We start from the raw sequence: 26,152 nt of genomic DNA on the forward strand, positions 1-26,152 counted from the left end.
TGGCAGAAGTACTTTGCTAGTGTTGTGTTGGCCCAGATTAATTTTTTTCCTATATTTAAGTGTGAAACTAGCAAGGTTAATTTGTTTTGAAAGGCTTGGGGGGGGCTCTCCAAGGGCAAAAGAAAGTTGTTAAGTTCGTTTATTAAGAAATTCTTGGGTGCGGATTGAACTACTTATAGTATTTATCTTGTTGGTAATTTAAGCTGAATAGGATATTTGAGTATACTTTGTCATAGGAGGTTCAATGCATGTTAAATTTGGTGGTGAAAATTATCAGGTAATTTATCATTTGATCTTGTTACCAAAAGCTAATTATAATTCTATTTATCTATGATCTATGGTTCTTGGTAAGCCTTTTTTTTGGGCTCTTGATGAGCAGCTGTGTGGGGATTACACACGGGAATGAATGTAAAGCAGGTTGAATCCTCGCGTTTTTCTATGATTTTCTTGAGGGCTCTCGCTAGGGTGCAAGTACCCCGCTGGCAGTTGTGGACAGATTTCCCGTGCCACGTTTTACAAGTAACGCTATAGACCTCGTAGGATTTATAAAGATTTATAACAAATGTCCCCAGCCACATTTCTCCATCATTAGATTCGAATTCTAGTGTCATTAGATTCGAATTGTAGTTTAGGAATTCTAGTGCAATTAGATTCGAATTGTAGTTTAGAGAGTGTCACGTTTCTTCACCATTAGATTCGAATGGTAATTTAGAGAATGGGGAATTCTCCAAATTCATATTCAGATGCCTATAACACTATCAGGTCTTTCAAACGTTGGAGTGTCGGCACTCGGCAGGCAGGCCACAGAGACCAGTAGGTTCACGAGATAGCCCAATGGGCCGTGACAGTCCAATGACTGGTCGTATGTCCTTTGAACCTCTTGAGGCCCAATCGGGTATTTGGATTCTGGAGTGGAGGAACCGGGCACGTGGGAGCAAGATGTATTGTGAACCGTTTTGAGTCCCGATACTACTCGGCAAGTCTAGAGGAAACGACCCCCGTCGGCCGCCGCTCCTTAACATCTGATACTCTTCCGCCGCAGCCGCACTCGTAAGTTCGCTCACATCTCTCTCTTGTCTGTATTGCAAGTAACTTTCTCATTCTATTCCTCTTTCTGTTATGTCTCTTCCTCTCGCTTTTGATGCTGCATGGTCTTGTTTGTATGGCGGGTAAAGTTTTCGTATGTGGAAAGTGTTGAGCTATCGTGTGAATGTATTAGGTTATGGTTTGAGATTGTGGAGATGTTTGTTGGTCACTTTTAGGGAAGAATTGTAAGTAGATTGGCCGAGGCTGAAGTTTGCTTGTCAGGTGGAAGGGAACGTAAAATGGAGGGGAAATCTTGGCATTGAAACTTAGAAAGGATTTTCCATTGGCTAAATTCTGGATTTATTAGAGATTATGTTGATTTCCTGTGATGATTCACGAAGAAAATGAGTTTTTTTTTTTTTTTTTGAGATATAAACTTACACGATGCCTTGTTGGTTAGGTTGATTTACTGCATTAGAGTTTTATGCATCGAACCAATTGATGTTCTGTAGACTGTATCCAATCCGCGTGAAAAATAATTGAGGTCGCGAACAAGCTTCTAGTTTCAAGCTTCAGCTCAAACCTGAAATTGAACTAACGAGCCCAACTGCATTATTCTTGTTTTGGTTAACCTTCTCTTTTCAAGTAATCTATCTGATTCAAAATTGAGCTGGAGCTAGAGCTTCTACTAAGTGTCTACTTGAAACCGAGCCAAAACCTGGAAGGGTTTGGCTTGGGCTGACTCAAATAGAGCCCTAGAGAAATTTTTACCAGACAAGTGTTGATTATCTCTCTTGCAATGAAGTAGTGATGGACTGTGGTAAAGATACATAATACTGTTATGCGTAGCTTCCATTTATGGCTGGAGAAATCCTCCAGTTTTAGCATACATTTCGGTCTAACTGCATGATATGGCAGGTATCCAGAATTCCAGATCATCCAACCAAGGGGCAGTGGCATTGCAAAAGAGATTGCCTGCTAAAAAGTAGCTTTAATGACCACCCCATGTCACAGTATCCGACTGTAAAACCTTGATAGCCCTACAAGGAGCTATGTTTTAGTGCTTCTTAGTCCTGAATCTTTTGCCACAATTGTTAGAGGCACCAGCATGATGGAAGAAGGTTCAGAGATGATGGAAGTGGAAGAACCTAAAAGTCAAATGCATCCTAATTCCATCAAGCGATTCGGACTTAAGAACTTCATCTCAACTAATTTTGACGATGGCTATGTATTCCAAATTGTCCCCAAGTATGCCTCTTTTATGATCTATTTTTGTTTTATCTAAAAGATTTCAATGAATAACAAGAGTTCACTTGAAAATTTGGACTCAAAGGGATGATAGGACACAAATGGCGGTTTCACTGTCAACAAATGCAGTGAAGCTGTACTCATCAGAGACAGGACAGTTCATTGGAGAATGTAAGGGTCACTCTGGTACTATTAACCACCTCTCCTTCTCTGGCCCATCTGGCCCTCATGTCTTGCACTCTTGCTCCTCTGATGGTACGCTCAGAGCTTGGGACACTAGAACCTTTCATGAAGTATGTCCTTTTTAATCCCTCTCGGCAGTTTAATGGCCTTATTTACGGTCGACTTTGAACAAGTGATTTAGTGTTTTCTTTTCTTTTCTTTTTTGTTTAGTTTTTGGGTTGTGTGCTGACTATTGAAATTGCAGGTGTCAGGTGTAAGTGCTAGCTCATCTCAAGAGATCTTTAGCTTCTCATTTGGAGGATCCACCAATAATCTTCTTTCTACTGGGTGCAAATCTCAGGTTCCATTTTTTGGTTTGCAGTTAATTGCTAATATATGATTCTTAGCACTTGCTAGTTTCATTATTCATAATGCAGGCAACAGTGCTAACTTTTACTTTTACTTAGATACTCTTTTGGGATTGGAGGAGCAAGAAGCAAGTCGCATGCCTAGAAGAGTCTCATACAGATGATGTCACCCAGGTATATTCCCACATAACTTGCTTAGCATTGCAACTTTAGAATGAAAAAGGGGGGGGGGGGGACTGTTGGAGAAGTTATTAGATTTAGTGTCTTTATGCGTGGATCCATCTGCCTCAGTGGCTTGGGTTATGGTATTAGATATATTACGGCGGGCTTGAATGGCAATCTCTAGATGGTCCAAACACATGTTCTGCGTTCATGAAGTAACTCAATTCACATGTTACCATGTATGAGGAAAAGAGCAAGTAACGACCTCCTAGTGGCGTTGGACACAGCAGCTCTTTTGGATTCGAGAGCATGTGATTGATGTATCTTCACCTATGCTTGTCTGAATTACCGTAATTTTCATGTATACAACTAAGTATCTTTGAGCTTTTGAGTAAAAGAATCTTCAGGACGATGCCTTGCTGGCTCCACATATGCTGCTTCAAACTTGTGTTACATGATTCCTCAGTCAGGCTGCGAGTATTCTGAATTTTTTTTTCCAACTTCCTTGCTGTAATTTTTAAATTTATATGTTTATTTGATCTTCTGTTTGTGATATGGAATAATGATGAGAATTTACTGTCTAATTGATGTTGCCTGTCCTTGAGTTGAAGCACATGCTTAGTTTTATTATTTACTGTCTGATTGATGTTGCATGTCCTTGAATTGAAGTACATGCTTAGTTTTATTTATCAATAACTCGATAATTTATGGTAGGTTCACTTTGTCCCAGACAGTTGCAACAAGCTTGTCTCTGCTTCAGCAGATGGGCTGATATGCATATTTGATACAGATGGAGATATCAACGACGATGACAATTTGGAATCTGTAAGTGTTGGCTTTTAATTCTTAGAATTACTTGGCTCACTGTTGATGGTCATGGTTTCAGTTGAGTGGAATACCCATTTTTAACCTCTTTAACCACCCACTGAAGCACGGCAATCTTGTAAAGTTGTAATCATCACTTTATGAATTGTTTGTTTGCTACTCTCTTTTTTTAATGGAACTGTTTAGTACATTTTACGATATTAACATATTTGCTAATTACTTATAAATGGATGGTTTCTTTGCTAATTATCATCTGGCTTAGTTCTGGAAACATTTGTGTCTGGTTAAAAAAATTACATATTACCTATTCTATGTTTTCTTATGAAGGAGCTGTTTATACCATTTTCCTTAAACTTAGCATTGTCACACTGTTGTAAATTCTTGGCTAAAAGACTACATAATTTTCTGTTTGACAAGTCTATAAGTCTTCTATAATTGTTGTTTGAAAAACTCTTTCAGAGAAACTTTTCTATTAAAATGATTGAATCACCTCTCTTTATGTTGTACTTGTAGGTGAGTAATGTGGGAAGTTCAATTGGGAAAGTGGGGTTTTTTGGAGAATCCTATCAGAAGCTCTGGTGTTTGACGCATATCGAAACTTTAAGGTATCTTTCTTTTTTTTTCCTTTGTTAAATAATTCCAGGGAGAACTCTCAGAGGCTTTGTGTTTGTCTTTTTTTACAAGGCATATTATCTATCACCTTCATATTAGGGGTACCTTCTGTGAGCTATCATTGATACCCTTTGGACCCTTGCATGGGTTTGGTACCTTCCCATGGTCTTTTTTCAATTCAAAAACTCTTCTTGTCATTTTGATTTCAAATTTAACAGGGCCCCACACATAAACCTTCTCAACCATATTGATTGGACCTTTTGATAGGTCCAAAGATATCAAGATGGGTAACTGCTGTGAATAGCTCACAGCTGGTACTGCCATCCTCACCCCGCAAGAAATGATGAGAAAAACAGGAAAGTAGTCATGGTGATCTGGTGAATTACATTTACCTCCTCAAGTATATGGACTTCGCACACTCTACGTACACACTTTTAAATGCTTGCATAAGCATACATATATTCAGGTCTTGCATGCATATGCCCCTGCAAGGATATAGACCTAAGTAGTTGTAGTTTACATGCCATCTATATTTATGGTTATTGGATTTTATTCTTATTGACAATTGTTTACTGCATGTAGTATTTGGGATTGGAAGGATGGTAGAAACGAAGCAAACTTACAAGATGCTCGCTCATTAGCCTCTGACAGTTGGACGCTGGATCATGTAAGCATTTATTTTGAATGAATTTCTTGAACTTACCAGGTCAGAAAATTAACTGTAGCTCAATTGTGAATATTCATTTTGGAAAAAAGGTTCTTGGAAGGGGGAGGACTGATACATGACATATCAGCCTGGGCTGATTGATACATCTGGTAATCCCTTACATAGTTAGACCTTCGGTACAGTGCAAGTTCTGCTGCCCTGTGAGCACAACCATTCTGTGGGTAGTGGAGCAGATTCAGCGCTCAAAATCTAGTCTTGCTTTCTTAATAATTGAAGTACAAATTAGAGGACCCGTTAGATCAGGTTGAAGTCACGAGGATCAGTACGCGTACTTGATTCTGAAAAGGCAGTATCTTGCATTCTGAAAATGATTAGTTAGTTGTTAGCCCAGACCGTCATGCGATGCAGTTAGTAATTCAGGTAGCAGCATCATCGTCATTATATTGGCGGGAGATTCAAAGGAATTAGTAAGATTATTGTTGAATTCTTCTTGCTCAACTGCTTATGGTATCTTAGTAATGTAATCTCATGTTTGATTTACTGTTGATAATAGAATAGGAAACAAAAATTGCGAGGTCTTCGTCATAATTGAGATTTATTTTAGGATAATTTCAGCATGTTTGTCAATGTTCATTTAAAGAAATAAATTATCTGTTCCTGTGACCTGTCTATTTTGGCAGGTTGATTATTTCGTCGATTGTCACCACTCAGGAGACCGATTATGGGCAATTGGCGGCACTAATACTGGTTCTATAGGTTATTTCCCTGTAGATTATACAGGAGGAGGGAGAATAAAATCACCGGAAGCAATTCTTGGAGGTGGCCATATAGATGTTGTTAGAAGTGTTCTGCCAATGTCAAGCGAGAATGGGGGGCCTGCCCAAACCCAAGGCATTTTTGGATGGACGGGTGGTGAAGACGGTCGCTTGTGTTGCTGGTTGTCTGATGATTCTAATAACATGAATCAATCCTGGATTTCAAGCGAACTAGTTACAAGATCCCCGCGGATCAACAGAAGATATAGACATAGCCCTTATTAGTCTCATTTTTCCTTTGATTTCTTTGCAGACAAAGTACTTTTTCCAGTTTTCTTCACTTTGTTTTTCTTTATTTTGAATCTCAACTTGTATCATGACAATCTCTGATAGGCTGAGCAACCCATTGAACCTGAACCTGAACCTGAACCTGAACCAGAATAGCAATTCAGTGATTTCGAAAAAGCCCTACACTTTGAATGATTTTTTTTCCCAAGATTTGAAGATAATACTGGACATGTAGTCTGAGCAACAATCTGGGGCCAAGCATTTGAGATGAGGGACGAGAGGGAGTAAATGGAAGCACGTACTGCATATAAGACAACAAAACCATGCAAATTCAGACAAACCCCAATCCTTAAAGTTATCCCCAAGTGCAATCAACAATTGGAAAAAAAAAATCCATTTTTGTCAGTCATGTATCAAGTAGGGGTGGAAAAAATCGGTTTCGGGTCAGACAACAACACGTGTTTATGAAATATTTGCATGTCTGAACCCTAATCCGGATTGGATTTAGGATGTACTTAACTAACCAAACCCAGATTGTTTTAAATTCGAACAATAACTTAATCTGAGTTAGGGTCGGGACAAGTAAATTGAACAAGATTTATGTGTTTGGATTATGATTCCGGATATATAACTTATGTCCAAACTTGGCTTATTCTAGGTTGGACAAATTCACATTCCTACCGGACAGAGTTTTGCCTCCCCAATCTTCGGGGTATAACTATTTAGTTGATAACCTAGTGTTGAATCTCTATGGGACCAAACGTATGGATTCGGAAGGTTATGAGTTCGATTCTCATTGAGAATAATAACTTTGTGACCACATGATGGTTTTTTACCTAATTTACTTTGTCGTTTAGAGAAAAATTTCTTTGTATGAGGTCTGACTGCTCGAGTTTAGACTCATATTGAAATAACAAACTTATATGATATCGTTTTCGGTTAATCGGGATAGGCCTATATAAGAATATGAGGTGGCTTGAGCCGAACTATTGGCTCTATAGCCCTCTTAAAGATGAATATCTAGTAATACTGACGAACTTCCCAGAATAAAAGAAAAAATCTGTCAAAAAGGTGGGTACTACTGTCATTTCAGGTTTGCTTCTGTGCTTATATGGAAAACATCGATAACCCCAACGCGAGAGAGAGTCCGTGATTCTTACCTTATCATCTCAGCCATCACCGTCTCTCGCCTTCTCGCTCTCTCCTCAAACACCAAACCCAATCCAAAACCCACCTTCACCAACCAATAAAACCTAATCCCTATACGAAACCTAATCGAGCTCTCGAATTCTCAATCGCGCCTCACTTTCTAAAACCAGAACTCGGACATCCATGGACGGCAAGGCAACTGCAACCGACGTCATGTCGCATCATTTATCGGACTCAACAGGTTCTTCTCTGTTTTATCCGTCTAATGATTCTGTAGTTGATACTTCATTGGAAAATGATGCTCTGGATGCTGACAATAACAAAGCTAGTGCTGATGGGAAAAGTAGTAGCAGTAGCAGTAGCAGTAGCAGCAGTAGCAGTAGCAGTAGTAGCGATGGTGGTTTTGTGAGTGGTGAGGAAGATTTTGAGACGGCGTCGGAGAGGCCGGGTATGGGAGACCCGGTTGAGGAGACCCTAGAGAATCCCGTCGAGGGTGACGATGTTGATGGCCCTTTTGTGGATTCTCCAGAGGTGTTGGTGGCGAAGGATTTTTCGCCCATTTTAGATGTAGTGGCGTTTGACAATGATGAAAATGATGTTGTAGGAGATTCGAAAATGGGGAATTTGAAAAATTCAGAGGTGGTTGATGCTGGTAAGGGTCTAGAGGTGGATAGGGATGAAGAGGGAATTTTGATGAAGGGTGAGATAGGTCACGTGAGTGATGAAGAGATGGAGTTTACGGTGGAAAAGGAAAAGGTGGAGGATAAGAACCCCCATGAATGGGTGGAAGGAACGGAACTGATGAAAGATGGAGGTTCTATTGAAGGGAACAAAATTGATGGCCTTGTGGGTGAAGAATCTGCAGTTGTGGGGGAAACTAAGAAAGAGAGTAATGGAGTTATGGAAGAAAATGTAATTGTTGGCAACAAAAATGAGTCAGGGGATGATGTGTTGGTTGAAACAGATGGTGGAGAGTTTGCTAGTGGAGGGGAAGATAAGGGGGCTCTGGTGGAAATGGGGGAGAGGAAGAATGATGATCTCGACAAATTGGTGCTTGAGAAGCTAATGAAAGATGGAGGGTCCAATGAAGGGATCAAAATTGAGGGCCTTGTTGAAGAAAATGCAATGGTTGGCAACAAATATGGGTCAGTGGATGATGTGTTGGTTGAAACAGATGGTAGAGAGTTTGCTAGCGGAGGAAAAGATAAAGGGGTTCTGGTGGAAATGGGGGAGAGGAAGAATGATAATCTCGATGAATTGGTGCTCGAGAAGTTGGTGGTTGAAGGAACCGAGTTGAATAACGACGGGGGTGCTGTTGAGGGGAACAAAAGTGAAAGTTTTGATGGCAAAGAATCTATACCGTTGGAGAAAACTAATGAAGAAAGCAATGGAGTAGCTGGTGGTGAAGAAAATATGAAGGCGGGTGATGAAAATGGGTTAGCTGATGATAAGTTGGTTGAAGCGGTTGGCATGAAATTCACTAGTGGAGGGGACTCTGTTGTTGAAGCTTTGGATGTTGATTTGGTTGGTTCAGGAGTGGCTGTTTTTGGTGATGTCGAGGGAAATAAGGATTTTGAATCCAGTGCAGAAATTCAGGGTGATAGAAGTGTGAGTCTGGAAAATATTAGTAGTGTTACTGAAGAACTTGTTGGATCTGCAGCGGAATTTGACAAAAATGTTGAACCAATAACTGGTGCTGGAGCTCCAGAAATCGAGGCTGATGGTAAGAACTCTGGTGTTACTGCTTTGGGCCAAAATGAAAATTTGCATGTTGGTGGTGGTGTTCATAATACCGTGATGGCAAACAAGGATCTTGCATCAGAAGTTGAAGTATCCATTGACGAGAGTGGAAATGCGGGGTTCATCAACAATGATGAGCAACTGGTTGCAGAAGGCAAGCTCGAAGTTGATTTTGGAGCCAAGCCAAGTGAGGTGGATGCAGTTTCAAAGACCAAAGTTGGGCTAGATGCCGAAGATGAAAGGAAGTATCATCATGATGAGGACGGCGAGTTTGGAGGCTCAGATACTGATGAAGAGACTGAAGGTATGGTATATGGTAACTCTGAAGTTGCCAAACAGTTCTTGGAGGAATTGGAACGAGGAACTATTGGTGGTTCTCACTCTGGTGCGGAGAGTTCTCATGATCATTCACAGAGAATTGATGGTCAGATAGTTACAGATTCAGATGAAGAAGTAGACACAGATGATGAAGGAGAGGGGAAGGAGTTATTCGATTCAGCTGCATTGGCAGCTCTCTTAAAAGCGGCAACTGGTGCTAGTTCAGATGGTGGCAACATCACTATAACATCTCAAGATGGATCAAGGCTATTCTCTGTTGACCGTCCTGCTGGTTTAGGATCCTCTATTCGATCAATGAGACCTGCCTCACAGTCAAACCGACCAAATTTTTTTGCTCCTGCGAGCCTTTCAACTGGCTCGAGCTCAGAGATCAACTTAAGTGAAGAAGATAAAAAGATGCTTGAGAAGTTGCAGCAAATAAGAGTAAAGTTTTTGAGGCTTGTTCAGAGGTTAGGTCAATCTGCTGAAGATTCTATAGTATCCCAGGTTCTGTACCGTTTGGCATTTGTTGCAGGACAACACACTGGTGAACTTTTTAGTCTTGAAACTGCAAAAAAGACAGCTACACAGCTTGAAATTGAGGGAAAAGATGATCTGAATTTCTCCTTGAACATACTGGTTCTTGGGAAATCAGGGGTGGGCAAGAGTGCAACAATAAATGCTATTTTTGGTCAGGAGAAGGCCTTAATTCATGCTTTTGAACCTGCAACCACTTCTGTGAAAGAACTAAGTGGAATAGTGGACGGAGTTCATATCAGAGTAATTGATACGCCAGGCCTGAAATCTTCTGCAATAGAACAAGGTGCTAACAGGAAAGTCTTATCTGTCATCAAGAAGTTCACAAAGAAATGCCCCCCTGATATTGTGCTCTATGTAGACAGACTGGATGCCCAAACCAGGGATCTTAATGATCTACCATTACTAAAAACAATCACTGGTTCTCTTGGCTCTTCAATATGGCGAAATGCCATTGTTGCTTTAACCCATGCTGCTTCTGCTCCTCCCGATGGACCATCTGGTTCCCCTTTGAGTTATGAGGTGTTTGTTGCTCAACGGTCCCATGTTGTTCAGCAGTCCATTGGGCAAGCTGTTGGTGATTTGCGTCTGATGAATCCTAGTCTTATGAATCCTGTAGCTCTTGTTGAGAATCACCTGTCCTGCCGCAAAAACAGAGATGGGCAAAAGGTACTTCCTAATGGACAGACTTGGAGGCCTCAGCTATTGCTATTAAGTTACTCTATGAAGATTTTATCTGAGGCAAGTACTGTGTCAAAGCCTCAAGATGCTCTTAACCAGCGGAAGCTGTTTGGCGTTCGAGTCCGCTCACCTCCCCTTCCGTACTTGTTATCTTGGTTGCTGCAGTCTCGTACGCACCCCAAACTCTCTACTGATCAAGGGGGTGATAATGTCGATTCAGATATTGACACGGTCGATTTGTCCGATTCTGATCAAGAAGAAGAAGAGGATGAGTACGACCAACTCCCCCCATTTAAGCCTTTGAGGAAAGCCCAAATTGCGAAACTTAGCAGGGAGCAAAAGAAAGCGTACTTTGAGGAATACGATTATCGGGTGAAGCTCCTTCAGAAGAAGCAGTGGAGAGAGGAGCTGAAAAGGATGAAGGAAATGAAGAAGAGAGGAAAGACATCTGTAGATGAATATGGTTACACCGGTGAAGATGATTCAGAAAACGGAGGTCCAGCTGCTGTTCCAGTTCCATTACCTGACATGGTCCTCCCACCTTCTTTTGATGGTGATAATCCTGCTTATAGGTACCGGTTCCTGGAGCCTACTTCACAGTTTCTTGCTCGACCGGTTTTGGACACACATGGCTGGGACCATGACTGTGGGTATGATGGTATCAATGTTGAACATAGTTTAGCCATTGTCAATCAGTTCCCAGGAGCTATTACTGTTCAAGTGACAAAGGACAAGAAGGAGTTTAACATCCATCTAGATTCTTCAGTTTCTGCAAAGCATGGTGAGAGTGGTTCAACCATGGCAGGATTCGACATCCAAAATGTTGGGAAGCAACTTGCCTACATCCTTAGGGGTGAGACCAAGTTCAAAATTTTTAAAAAGAACAAGACCACCGCTGGGGTATCTGTAACATTTTTGGGTGAAAATGTGGCTACTGGAATTAAGCTTGAGGATGAGATTGCACTTGGAAAGCGCCTGGTGTTGGTTGGTAGCACTGGAACTGTTCGATCTCAAAGCGATGCTGCTTATGGAGCTAATTTGGAAGTGAGGCTGAGGGAAGCTGATTTTCCTATTGGTCAGGACCAATCATCTCTGGGTTTGTCTTTAGTGAAATGGAGAGGAGACTTGGCACTGGGGGCCAACCTTCAGTCACAGTTTTCCGTTGGACGGAGTTCAAAGATAGCTGTTCGTGCAGGATTGAACAACAAGCTTAGCGGTCAGATTAGTGTTCGAACAAGCAGCTCTGATCAGCTTCAGATAGCACTTGCGGGTCTTCTTCCAATTGCCATGGCTATCTACAAAAGCATTCGTCCTGGGGTCAGTGACAATTACTCTATCTATTAGACCCTGATTCATTTTTGGTTGCTACATTTAGATCATGCAGGAATTAGGTTGAATCTTGAGTATGTTTTACTGTTAAATAATGTTATATTTCTTCATGTCGAACTCATGTTACGTTGGTTTTTGTCAGTGAATTGCATTTTTTGGTTGCTACCTTTAGATCCAGAAGGGAATATATTGGATTTTGAGTATCTTATATTGCTGAACAATGGCATATTTTCTCTATTTATAACTCATTACCATTACGAGGTTAAAAAATGAATTGCTTTCAGTAAGATTTCATTGGTGGTTTGGATAGATTAGAGATTTACAATGATTGCATTGTTTGCTCCGCAGACGCGTGTAATTCCTTGATTCCATTTTCTTTGAAGCATCTTCTGCTTATATGGTTTAAGTTGAGAACTGATATAGTTGTTCCATTTGAATTTCGTACCACTGGATGATTATGGGTCCAGATCTTAGATTGAAAATACTCTGTTAGTCTGTTTGATCAAATGTTGATATATACTCTGTTTGATTTTTGTCCTGTTAGAAAGATCATTCCCTATAGGCTCTAGCACATTACTATTTACTACACTCGCCATTCTATATGCACGCACAAAAGACCCGAGATCGGAATTGAGGGCTCAGATGGCCGGCTAACCAAGGTTGAACTGGAGCTGACCTTACCCTGTGAATGCCAAAGAGGAACTTGAGATTTGCTTCATCTGTTATCTGAAACCCTTCAAAATTGTCTCTAATTTTGCTCCAGGTTGCTCTGTAGGATGTCTAGATGGTAAGGTGAATGGATATTGTTAGAAATCTCAACCTACTCACATTGTATGTTTTGGGTTTACTGTTTTTTGTGGATACATTGAGCTCCACCTGTATGACTTTGTTATTCTTGGGCCGTATTACTTAATGGTATTTAGGCCCAAGGAAAAGGCCTTAGTGTAGATTGGAGACTTAGCTTGCTCACATAACAATATTGTTTGCTCTAGATTACCGGTTTCACAGTGGATACATTGGATTATTCTCATGACTTTATTCTTATTCCGAGGCCTTGTTAAAGGGGAAGGAGTGAGATTTTCCTTATAAACCACACCATTTGTGCGATTTTTCCGTTCCAAGTCGTCATATATTGTATAGATTACTCAATACATTGGATGGTTCAGAAGAATTGACTTGAGTTTCGGTATTCTCTAAGTGTTGGCTAGTGCAGCAGTAAAAAGAATTGGAATAAAGGGTGCGAATGGAAAGACATCAAGGGCAAACTTGGATTCCATCTGGAGTTCATGGGCATAAAAGTTGGGAGTTGGGATTTTTTTAGTAGCCGAGGAAGTACCGTCCAGCCTTATATGTCTTTTGGACAGTTGAGTCGACGTAAATCTCTAGCTGTTTGTCAGAAGAGCCCGTATCACTTTGACAACACGCAAAATTGGACAGAAGTCCATGCGGGTAGGGCCCCATGAGTGGGATAAGTTCATGAAACCATTTTAGCTTTTGAAAAACACTAATTAATGCTTAAAAATTGGCATTTCAAGGTAAAATTTAATAATAAAATCATAATAATAGGAGAATAAAGTAGCTTTGTTATAGCTAAATCCATAGAATTACTTGGATCATCAAATGTGAATTCTTTCACTAAACATTTGATACTAACTTTGGTGTCAATTTCATTTTGCATTAATCCTTTTAAAACACATGTTCATATAACAAAAGAATTGTTGATCTCAACCAAAACTTCAACATTCATTGTCGTTCAGGATATGATGATCTTGAAGAACATGTAATCACTCTATGTTGTTGATATGAACATGTGTTTTAAAAGGTCAGGAAACACTAATGGAAAATGAAATCGACACAAAAACTAGCATAAAATGTTTAGTGAAAGAATTCATATTTGATGATCTTCTTCTATATGTTCTTCAAAGAACACACACATATATAGTTTGAAAAACATAGTTAAATTCTTATTGGGAAACTAATTTTTTTTTATGAAAGGTAAAATAATAAAAATATTATCCTTAATGCCATATATATAGAAATATAATATTTACTTTTTTTGGAATAGAAAGATTATTAATAAAATGTTTTCCTTTTTTCTAGCCACCATAAAAATGGGCCATTTGTGCGTTAAGTTCTGAGGAAAAAGCCCGCCAGAAAAAAAGTTGGAATTTAGGTCAATTGGCCCAACAGGCCTCTCTTAAAGATAGATCCCCAAGTTAACCCATATTCCATAATTGGGCTAGATAAGGTAACCGTTTAGGCAATTACTCAGTAGATATGGACTCAGGTTTCCTTTGGTAGGGCTTGAGATGGACTCTGGTCTGGACTGACCTTGGTTCTGTGCCTCGCAAGAAACTTGGCACAGTTGAAATCGGGCCCCTAGCTCTCCAATTTTACCCTCAGATCATTTTATTTTACAAAAATAAATTCATCAAAAATGAATTGATGTCATCGAAAAATATATAATTTTATCTTTTATCTGACGCCAAAGGTTAAGGCCACCTCACCAAAGTTTCGGAACTTGCCTAACCTCATTGGAGGAAGTCAAAATACAACACACTTCCACACGAACCCATGATTACGTAACTTGGTGAGTGGACCTTCCTGTGAATGTCAAAAATTAACTTGGGGTTTGCTTTTATCTGTTATCTCAAACCCTTCAAATCTTGCTTGAGGTTGCTCTGTAGGACATCAAAGAAAGTAGATGGTAAGGTGAATGAATATTTTTAGAAATTCCAACCTACTAAGTACTCACATCAATAATATTATTTGTTTTGGGTTTATCGATTCTCGTAAATATATTGGGTTCAACTTTATTCTTCATGGCTATCTCACTTAATGGTACTTAAACAAAAGAAAAAGCTTTATTGAAGATTGAAGATTTGGCCCGTTCACACAATAATTGTTGGCATGAGTTGAAGAGAAATTATGGGCATTGACTTGATTGGAGGAGATAATGCAAAAAAAATATTTTATAATGCAATTTAGCTTTCTGTAATCACGTATTTCCTACCTACCATAGAAAGTGTACACATACCAAAAATAGTTTATTTGACTTTCACTTGTATTGATCTATATATAGGTATGTAAATCATTGAATTGAAATATGAATGAAAAGAAAAGATCTCCTCCCATCTTCCTCCCATCTTCTCTGTTTACATGGTATCGGAGCAGGTTAAAGCTCTAAACATTCTTCAATGGCAGACCATATACCCTCCACCACCGACCATGGAGAAAACCCTTTGACTTCATCCATGGTAACCCAACCAAATATCGAAGATCTGACATCCCGAATGACCCAACTATTGACTCAAACTCCTACCCCAAATATTGAGTCTTCCGTTGCACAGATTGGCATCAAGTTGGATGGTACCAACTATGCTTTATGGTCCCAGATTGTTGAGATGTATATCTCGGGCAAAGACAAGCTGGGATATATTAATGGCGATCTACCAGAACCTCCACAAACTGATTCCAGCTTTCGAAAATGGCGAACTGAGAATTCTATTGTCAAAGGGTGGCTTATCAATACTATGGATCCACCCTTAATCAGCAACTTCATTCGCTTCCCAACTGCGAAAATGGTATGGGATTCGATTGCTACAACTTACTTTGATGGAAATGATATTTCTCAGGTTTATGATTTGAAGAAAAAGGTCCACCGGCTACGACAAAACGGAGGCCCTATTGAAAAATATTACAACGACCTGCAAGGCTTATGGCGTGAGATAGACTTCCGACGTCCAAACCCAATGAAATGTGCTGATGATATTAAAAGCTATAACTCCTTATTACAAGAAGATCGGGTTTATATTTTTCTTGATGGGTTGGATGATCGATTGGATAAAATCCGGAGTGACGTGCTACAGCTCAAACCGTTCCCTTCGGTCGAACAAGCCTATGCACATGTTCGAAGAGAAGATATCAGGCAATCAGTAATGATCACTGGGACAGAACATTCCACTGGGGCGGTCATGGCTTCTCGAGGCGTTAAGGCTGAGCAATTACAACCTTTGAACTTGAAATTTAATACACCTGGTTCCTCTATTTCAAGCATGGGCAAGAATGGTGGAACATCCAAAGTGAAACCTGAGGGTGGTGGTTGCGCACACTGTGGAAATCTGAAACATACGCGTGAAACTTGCTTCAAACTCAACGGTTATCCAGAGTGGTGGACTGAGTTTAAAGCGAAAAAGCAACGTGAAGCTGCTACACACAACCACCCCGGTCGAGTGGCCATGATGACAGCTGATCCTCTATTATCTCTCATATCTCAAGCAGATACACCACCTGACTCCTCTACTTCAGGTAACTGTGGCTTTGCACTATTGGGTTCTAATCAGAGTGACTTTCATGGCTGGATTATTGACTCCGGAGCAACCGATCATATGGCTTTTAGTCAAAATGATTTTACTGCATTCACTCAACCCCGAAGAACTAGTATCGCCAATGCAAATGGGGTTACATATCCAGTTACTGGGGCAGGAACCGTGAAGCTATCACCTTCTCTTTCTTTATCTAATACATTATTGGTTCCTTCACTTTCTAGTAAATTGTTATCTGTTGGTCAAGCCACCGAGGAACTAAACTGTGTTGCTCTAATCTACCCCAATTTTTGTCTTTTTCAGGATATTCTCACCAAGGAGATCATTTGGCGTGGTACTAAGAAAGGGGGGTTGTATTATATGGATGATTTCAGTTGTGGAGCTGCTCATACTATGCATCAGTCTCTCAATAGCAAAGAAAGACAAATTTGGCTTTGGCACCGACGGTTGGGACATCCTTCTTTTAGTTACATGAAACATTTATTTCCGGCATTATTTTCTGATGTTCATGACTCCAAGTTGAAATGTTCGACCTGCATTTTAGCAAAGAGTCATCGTGTTCCGTTTTCCATCAGTTTGAATAAAAGTAATATTCCCTTTGCTCTAGTTCATTCTGATGTTTGGGGACCCTCACCGATCACTACAATATCTGGCAATCGTTGGTTTGTTACATTCGTTGATGACTGTACTCGCATGACGTGGCTATATCTGTTAAGAAATAAATCAGATGTTCTTCATATATTTCAATTATTTCATGCCATGATTCAGACTCAATTTTCAGCAAAAATACAAATTCTACGTTCAGACAATGGAGGTGAATTTGTGAATCAAAAATTCCAAGCCTACTTTCAGCTTCATGGCATTCTCCCTGAAACCTCGTGTGCTCAAACGCCTCAACAAAATGGCGTTGCTGAACGAAAGAACATACATATCTTAGAAACCGCACGTGCTCTTTTATTGGGTGCATATGTACCACAACGATATTGGGAAGCAGCAGTTAGTACGACAGTTTATCTGCTGAATCGTATGCCTTCAAAGGTGTTACAATTTGAAACTCCACTACAAGCTCTCTCGCACCATACCCACGTACCATCGGTCTTACTGCTTCCTCCTCGTATCTTCGGGTGTGTTGCATTTGTTCATATTCATAAGAATCAACGGACCAAGCTTGATCCTTGTGCCGTCCGTTGCATTTTTTTGGGTTATGCTGCACAAAAAAAGGGATATCACTGCTATCATCCTAGCACCAACCGGACATACATAACTGTGGATGTCACTTTTGTGGAATCTGATAATTTTTTCTCCTCTCAAAAATCTGATTCTCCTCTTCAAGGGGAGATCCGAGATGAAGAGAAAAATCAGAGTTGGTGGAATTGGCCTAGTGAAGAGTCAAATATACCGACATATCCTCAAGAATATAAGAGTGAGGGTGGATCTGATAGCAATCTGAATATGAACAAAAATGAAGAATTTGATGATAAATCTGGAGAATTTGTACAAGAAGTCAATACCCCCCTCTCTTCAGTATCTACGGACCCAGCTCCTGAGAATATTCCTGAGGTAAGTACCACTATCCAACATCTCACTGATAATTCTAATGACGTGGATAATTCTGTCAACTACAGCTTACCTCTTAGACATAATAGAGGCAAGCCACCAGATCGATACTCTCCTACTTTTGAATCAAGAAGGTCCAAGTACCCTATTGCAAACTATGTATCAACAACAAGGCTATCAGAACCTCTCAAGGCATTTACACACAATTTAGACTCGGGTTAAATTCCAAGTAATGTCCAAGAAGCCTTGACAAATTCAAAATGGGTTCATGCGATTCAAGAGGAGATGATGGCCTTGCAGAAAAATAATACTTGGATTCTTGTTCCTTTACCAATAGGAAAACGTACTGTGGGGTGTAGATGGGTTTTCACCATCAAATACAAGGCGGACGGTACCATTGAGAGGTATAAGGCGCGGTTGGTAGCAAAAGGGTATACACAGACTTATGGCGTGGATTATCAGGAGACTTTTTCACCAGTGGCTAAGTTGAACACCGTCAGAGTTATATTGTCTCTTGCAGCCAATTTAGACTGGCCACTACATCAATTCGACGTAAAAAATGCGTTCCTGCACGGTGATCTTGAAGAGGAGGTTTACATGGATATTCCACCGGGATATACTACATCCACTGAGAATGGAGTAGTGTGTAAATTACAACGAGCTCTCTATGGGCTAAAACAATCCCCCCGAATGTGGTTTGGTCGTTTTAGCTTAGCCATGAAGAAATATGGATTTCAACAGAGCAATGCCGACCACACTTTGTTTCTTAAACATAGATGTGGTAAGGTAACAGTGCTTATAATCTATGTTGACGATATGATTATTACCGGTGACGATGTGGAGGAAATTGCAAGACTTCAAGAACAGTTGGCGAAAGAGTTTGAAATGAAAAATTTAGGAGGACTTAAGTATTTTCTGGGCATTGAAGTACTAAGATCAAAACAGGGTATATTTCTATCTCAAAGGAAATATGTGCTAGACTTACTATCAGAAGTTGGTTTGTTGGATTGTAAGCCAGAAGACACTCCAATTGCACAGAATCTCAACTTAAGGGAACATACAGACTCAGTGCCAGCAAATAAAGAGCAATATCAGAGATTAGTTGGTAAGTTGATTTACTTATCCCATACCCGTCCTGATATCGCTTATGCCGTTAGCTCTGTGAGTCAATTTATGCACTGTCCACATAAAGTTCATATGGAGGCTGTATTAAGGATTGTACGTTACTTAAAATCCTCACCAGGAAGAGGATTGATGTTCTCAACGAACAATCATTGTAATATTGAAGGATACACGGATGCAGATTGGGCAGGAGATATTGACAATAGAAAGTCCACATCGGGCTACTTCACATTCGTGGGAGGTAATTTGGTGACTTGGAGGAGCAAGAAGCAAAATGTAGTAGCATTATCAAGTGCTGAAGCTGAGTTTAGGGGGATGGCAAAAGGGTTGTGCGAGCTTCTTTGGCTTAAAAGACTGTTAACTGAAATTGGCATGGCTCCTCGATCTGAGATGAATCTATTTTGTGACAATAAGGCAGCTATCGCAATTGCACACAATCCTGTCCAGCATGATCGTACAAAGCATGTAGAAATAGATAGACATTTCATCAAACAGAATCTTGAAGACAAAGTCATTAAGTTTCCGTTTGTGAAATCAGAAGACCAACTTGCGGACGTTCTTACTAAGGTAGTTTCAAGTAAAATCTTCTTCAACTCACTTGACAAGTTGGGCATTAGAGACATCTATGCACCAACTTGAGGGGGAGTGTTGGCATGAGTTGAAGAGAAATTATGGGCATTGACTTGATTAGAGGAGATAATGCAGAAAAAATATTTTATAATGCAATTAGCCTTCTGTAATCACGTAGTTCCTACCTACCATAGAAAATGTAGTTCATTTGACTATAATGCATTTAGCTTTCTGTAATCACGTATTTCCTACCTACCATAGAAAGTGTACACATACCAAAAATAGTTTATTTGACTTTCACTTGTATTGATCTATATATAGGTATGTAAATCATTGAATTGAAATATGAATGAAAAGAAAAGATCTCCTCCCATCTTCCTCCCATCTTCTCTGTTTACAATAATATTGTCCACTCTGAAATTTCGATTCACTGTGAATATATCAGATTACCTCACGATTTTGTCCTTATTATAGGGTCTTATTGATGGAGAGGGAGTGAGATTTTCCTTATAAATCAGATTGTTTGGATTTATTCAAGAGATGGGAGATATTTTACAAGACTTGGAATGAAGTGTGCGAATGGAAGTGCTTCAAGGGCAAACTTGGATTCCAAATTGAGTTCATGGAATTTCGAGTCGTCAGAACACCTTGTGCCGCATAAAACTAAGCTTAAATCCATGCAGGTAGGGGCTCCAAAGTAAGACAAGCCCACATTACCATTTTAGCTTCCAAAAAAAATCACTAATTAATGCTTAAAAATCAACATTTCAAGGTAAAATTTAATAATAATAATAGAAAAATAAACTAGCTTTTTCATAGCTAAATTTAATCCATAGAATTACATGGATCATTGTTTTATTAATTAATTCGATCCAAAACGAAATTAAAAATACACTATCAGTTTCACTTTCACCAGCTGTAACATACTCTTCGTCCAATATTATCAGTTGTGCATAGACCAACTGCATAAATATCCCATATACATTCCCTACACCAATCTCTTTTTTCTTCGTAGATATCGACCCTATGAAACTGTCCAGGCCATGAAAAGCTACAGTAAAAGAGTGTGGTGAGAAATATATTAGGTGTAAATTTAAAGTGATAATCTTGCTGGTGAGTGACTACATGGTCTCCGAGATCATTATCCCGCGAACGACAATGAACGGTGAAGTTTTGGTTGGGATTTGCAAATACGTTGTTGATATGAACATGTGTTTTATAAGGCCAAAATGCATGACAAGCACTAGTGCATAATGAAATTGACACCAAAACTAGCTTCAAATGTTTAGTGAAAGAATTCATATTTGATGATCTTCTTCTATATGTTTTTCAATGACTATATACATTCTTATATACATGAACCTATTTGTTATATTGCCATATATGTCGTGATTTCTCAAAAGTTTTATTGGGAAATTAATTTTTATAAAAATGAATAATAATAAATATTATCCTTTATGGACATTATAATGCCATATATATGTACTAATATAATATTTATTTTTTCACAAATAGAAAGACTATTAATAAAATAATTTCCCTTTCTAGCTAGTGACCAATGCATTGGGGTAGAAAATAGCAGTCCCTCATGTTTCTTGCCTTTTGATATCAATAACTTTCAAAAACATTTAAAACAAATAAATAATAAATATCAATGATTTTTTAACTCTAATGATGGATTTTTGTAATAAAAAATTGAATGATTAAAGAAAATGTGTGAGAAATCGGAGTGGTTCTATGTCGTCGAATGCAAAGTGTATAATATGTTATCTTTTTTAAAAGATCCAATAGGTGAATGCATGATGCAACAATATAGATCTACAAAATTTCCATTTATTATTTTTGGAAATTTTAAAATATTTCAATTTTTTTTAAAAAATATTCTAAATAATTAAAGATGGTATCTCTCTTTGATGCTTAGGTAATTGGTTCAGTACCATTTGAATAGTATAGAAACGTATATAATATTTTGTTAGTGCTGAATATTGTTTCTCTACGAGATGGGCAAACTAAGAGGTCCCCGATATGTGTTCCTCGGGAAAGATGCTCTGATACTTAATTCAAAACATGAGAAAACAAGAGAATAAGAATTCATACGTAAGTCGGGGCTCTCAAGTATGCAGTATTGTGTCTCCATTATACCAGGTGGAAGTGCATTTTTATAGCGGTTAAATAAGTAGTACTCCGTTATGGATTGTGATCCTTGTTTCAAAGGAAGTTCTAACTTTGCTAGGAAACCACCTCCCTTGGTATTCAAGTTGGAGAAGGGTTCCTCTTAGTGAGATCTATTCCTTTCTGCGATCCGTGTGATCTTCTTGGTTTATCCAATACAGCTCTGCTGAATATTCTAGGCACATAATCCGAGTTATCTGGATAATATTGAGGTATGATCAGTGAAGTACTCTTTTATCTCGGGTCTGATTGAGCTAGCCTTCGGCAATATACCGAGGTGGAGCTTTAAAGTGTCCGCCTATGTTTGAGGGATTTCATCGGGTAGGTTGGATGTCCTTCTTGACCATCACATTGTCCAGTGATGACTGGAGGGTGTTTTGATATGTGGTATTTATATATATATATATATATACACACACACATAATATTTTAAAGAAATAATTAGGTAATTAACCAAGGTTGAGCTTGGCGTTTGCTTCATCTTATGTGTAACCCTTCAAAATTGTTTCTAATCTCGCTGAAGGTTGCTCCGTAGGAAGTCAAATAAAACTTGATGGTAAGGTGAATGGATATTGTTAGAAATCCCGGCCAGCTCACTCACATCAACAAATATTGCTTTGGGTTTATTGGTTATCGTGGATAAATTGGGCTGGCTTGGATGGATTTATTTTTCCTAAACCATCTCACTTAGTGATATTTAGGCTCAAGAAAAACATCTTAGGGAGAATGGAGATTTGACCTGCTTACATTGTCCGTTGGGGGTTCCGATTTACTGTGAATACATTTGATTACCCTCACGCGCAGCTTTGTCCTTATTATGGGACCTTTTTGATGGAGAGCGAGTTAAACTTTTTGATGGAGAGCGAGTGAAACTTTCCTTATAGATAATATTGTTTGGATTTACCAAGCAATGTGAGATTTTTACACACAAGTCTTGACAAATATGATGGACGTAATTGTATATATTGTCCTGTCATACTCACATCAACACTATTGTTTGCTTTGGATTTGCAGATTTCAGTGAATTTATCAGGTCTACATGACTTTGTTCTTCTTGAACCGTCTCGCTTAAGAGTCCTTAGGCTCAAGAATAGGCATCATCAAGTGATAAGGATTTAGAATTTCTTATAAATCCACATCAATTGAGTTATATTCAAGCGACGTAGGCAAACTTGGATTCCATATGTGTAGGTGCCAAAAATGGCATGGCCCCACATGGTCACATAACGACAACACAGGCTGGACTATCTAGGTCCATAGGTTAACTATCACAGTTAGGCCCAAACCTAAAAGCCCGTCTTTGGGTCCATATACAATCTTTACATCATTGCTAAGTAATATAAACAGTGGTCTGACACCAAAACTGTCATATTCTCTGACACTTGTTTACAGGATCTTTATAGCTTTATAGACTGGTCACTTTATTATAATCCTTCCTTAGCATGATGGAACTAGGTGTCAAGACATCCGCAGGTATTGACGATCGGGTACAGTCGCCAGAACATAGTAATGGCGATGGCACATATGAGCGCTATTACTTGGACTACCTCACTTATAAAGCAGTCCTTATCAATCTAATCTACAGCCGATATTTACAGGTGTGACTGACTCACATCCTTAAGGTATGACTTTCTTTCATATACGTATCTATTCATTAAATACCGCCTACAATTCTATCCATACTTTCATCAACACCTGTCTTAATCATGACACATTGTTGCTTTATCACTTACCCTGACACAACCGGGATAGTAGACTTTTTATACACCTCTTTCATACAAGTTGGGCCAATGGTATAACTGGAATGTACACACAATTCCCGATGTTGATCCTTGTTCTCTATAAATACCCCCCTCTTTTCATATGACGGGAATCAAGCATTTTTTGGACAAACTAGACAATACAAAAAACACTTTCTACCAACTCTATAGAATACTCATTCAGACAAAACACCTAAGACTATAGTTGGTCTTCCATCTCCGACAAGTACTAACTTGATCGTCGGAGCCTCCACGACCGGCACCCCCCAAGCCGGTTAAGGAGCTTTCACGGTTTGCCTTGTTGTGAAACTTGTAGGATCCAAAGCTACAAACGGACCCCATAGGAAGAAAAGTTGACATTTCAATGATTGTAGAAATCTTTTCCTACAATATGGAGTTCATGGGCATCAAAAAATCAACTTTTGAGAAGAAAAAAAATCGCTAATTAATGCTTAAAAATCAACATTTCAAGGTAAAATTTAATAATAAAACCATAATAATATTATAACGAACTAGCTTTTTCATAGCTAAATTTAATCCATAGAATTACTTGGATCAAAGTTTTATTAATTAATTTATTCCATCCAAAACGAAATTAAAAACACAATAATTAAGTTTCCCAATTGTAACATACTCTTCGTTTTGCATTATCGGTTGTGCATAGAGTAGTTGGATGAATCTCCTATATACATTCCTTACACCAATCTCTTCCTTCTATGCAGATATCATACCAATGAAACTGATTAGGCCATGAAAAAACTACAATAGAAGAGTGTTGTGCCAAAATAATTAGGTATGAACGAAAAGTGATAATTGCGTTGATGAGTGACGACTTGCTCTCCAAGATCATCGTCCCCCGAGCGACAATGAATATTGAAGTTTATATATATATATATATAGTTTGATAAACATAATGTTATATTGCCATATATGCCATGATTTCTCAAAAGTTTTATTTTGAAATTCATGATTTTATGAAAAGGAATAATAAAAAAATATATCCTTATTTGTATAAAATAGGAATAATAAGAAAATGTTATCCTTATTTGCATATAATGGCATATATATACAAATACCATATTGAATTTTCTCGGAATAGAATGATTATTAATAAAAACATTTTCCTTAAGCAATGGATTGGGGTAGGTTGACAATAGCTGTCCATACTCTTTGATATCAAAATATTTTCCTTATTTTTTGATATCAATAATTTTTTTTAAAATTTTCAAAACAAATAAATAATAAATACCAATGATTTTAACTCTTGAGGTTGTGTCTTTTTTTTTTGAATAAATTAAATTCATCAAAAATTAATTGATATATCATTGAAAATATCTAATTTTATCTTTTTATCTGACGTCAAAAACTAATGTCAAAAACTAATGTCATCTCACCATAATTTCGAAACTCGCTTAACTTCATTACATGAAGTCAAATACAACACTCTCACACAGACTCATAATTACATAACTTGATAGTAGAGAAGTTCATTTATGAGTTACGTCTACACGAGTTGAGCCTTTGTGGATATGAGTAAGATGGACCCATGTAGTTTCGATCCATGTGGGTCTATATGGATTTGGGCCATGTCTGGTTTGATGTAGGCCTTGGTGAGCTTAAATTGATGACAGACTTCGTATTGAATATCGAAGTAAAAAACGTGAAAATAGAACCCAAGACCTCTTGAATCTATATCATTCCACATGACAAAAAACTAGACCATCACAAACGATTATAACTCGTTATGCAACTCGACAACTAATTATTATTAGTTAAAAAATTAAAAATTTGAAATTTGTATTTATAAACACCATCCAGCTAGTTATTATTTATTAACAAAAAGTCGCACTAAATATTTACTCTCAATGCTTGTGGAGAAAAAGAAGCTCAACATCTACAACAGCCAAAAAAGCAGCCCAAGCCAAACAAGGCTTAACGAAATCACCCGCAATCGGATTAACCGCTCTGAATGCCTTAGAACACCCCGCCAAAGCCCCAAACATGCCCAAACACACAATTAATCCGAACCAAGGCGACCCCATCCCGAACACGATTGGATACCAAGCCAAACTCAACCCCAGCTGAGCCAAATACAGAGACAGAGCCGCTGGGTTCCTATGGAACCCACCTTCGGCCCAAACAAGCCAAGCTGCGAGGCCCATCAAGAAACTCGAGCCCAAGTAACTTAAATTCAGGATCCACAGCGGCGGAAACCAAAACGGTTTCGCTCGAGCGCCGTAGATTTCACTTGAGCCAGAGAAATAGATGTCGAAGAAGGTCATAGAGAGAGGAATCGATACTGCTACGGCTAGCGACCTGAGACCGCGTTTGGCTGTGGCCATTCTCTTGTCACGCCTCGGCCTGCTACTACTACTTTTGGTTTTGTCGTCGGCGGCAACGGCGTCCATGGGGGTCACGTCGGGGCCATCTCTGCTGTTACGTTGTTTCAGATTTTGGGATTCCATAATGTCTTTTCCTCGATTTCCCGATACGAAAGACGAAGAGAGAATTTTTGTGGTAAGCGAGGAAATTAAGGTAAAAGTGTTTTATAATTTATAGATGAGAGCGCGCTGTTCGCGCGAGACATTTTTGGCGGTCGGGAAGTGAGTGACAGGTGGATGGAGGAGATGGTGAGGAGTGGAGTACGTAACACGTGTGGGAATTTTGGTTTTACGGGAAAGCTGTGGATGAGCACAGGTGTGCATGTTTAATATCAAGTTTTTTGGGATAACGATGAAAGCAATATCTTTGTTGTCAAAGATGTTATATTTTGGTTTAA

The 26,152-nt window shown here is 38.9% G+C and overlaps 3 protein-coding genes across 4 annotated transcripts; 2 read left to right on the plus strand and 1 right to left on the minus strand.

Annotated features, from left to right (window-relative positions):
* The first annotated feature begins 895 nt into the window (after nt 1–895).
* On the plus strand, nt 896–6,244 carry LOC120003296 (WD repeat-containing protein GTS1-like). Of its 2 annotated transcripts, none has more exons than XM_038852224.1 (9): nt 896–1,050; nt 1,945–2,274; nt 2,360–2,567; nt 2,702–2,797; nt 2,904–2,978; nt 3,681–3,791; nt 4,305–4,396; nt 4,986–5,070; nt 5,751–6,244. In XM_038852224.1, exons 2-9 carry the CDS (start codon nt 2,135–2,137, stop codon nt 6,108–6,110), a joined length of 1,167 nt encoding a protein of 388 aa, XP_038708152.1. In that variant the 5' UTR covers nt 896–1,050; nt 1,945–2,134; the 3' UTR covers nt 6,111–6,244. The 2 variants fall into 2 exon arrangements, with proteins under 2 accessions (XP_038708152.1, XP_038708153.1); XM_038852225.1 differs by having other exon boundaries at nt 916–1,050; nt 1,953–2,274.
* Nucleotides 6,245–7,214: 970 nt separating this feature from the next.
* Nucleotides 7,215–12,118, plus strand: LOC120003253 (translocase of chloroplast 159, chloroplastic). The gene has a single exon (XM_038852156.1). It carries the CDS (start codon nt 7,446–7,448, stop codon nt 11,880–11,882), a length of 4,437 nt encoding a protein of 1,478 aa, XP_038708084.1. The 5' UTR covers nt 7,215–7,445; the 3' UTR covers nt 11,883–12,118.
* A 13,025-nt stretch (nt 12,119–25,143) lies between these two features.
* LOC120004574 (translocator protein homolog) lies at nt 25,144–26,045 on the minus strand. Its single transcript, XM_038853939.1, has one exon. The coding sequence runs from the start codon at nt 25,836–25,838 to the stop codon at nt 25,236–25,238; it is 603 nt and encodes a 200-aa protein (XP_038709867.1). The 5' UTR covers nt 25,839–26,045; the 3' UTR covers nt 25,144–25,235.
* Between the last annotated feature and the right edge of the window lie 107 nt (nt 26,046–26,152).

The sequence above is a fragment of the Tripterygium wilfordii genome, chromosome 8 (assembly GCF_013401445.1).
Source record: "Tripterygium wilfordii isolate XIE 37 chromosome 8, ASM1340144v1, whole genome shotgun sequence".
NCBI lineage: Eukaryota > Viridiplantae > Streptophyta > Magnoliopsida > Celastrales > Celastraceae > Tripterygium > Tripterygium wilfordii.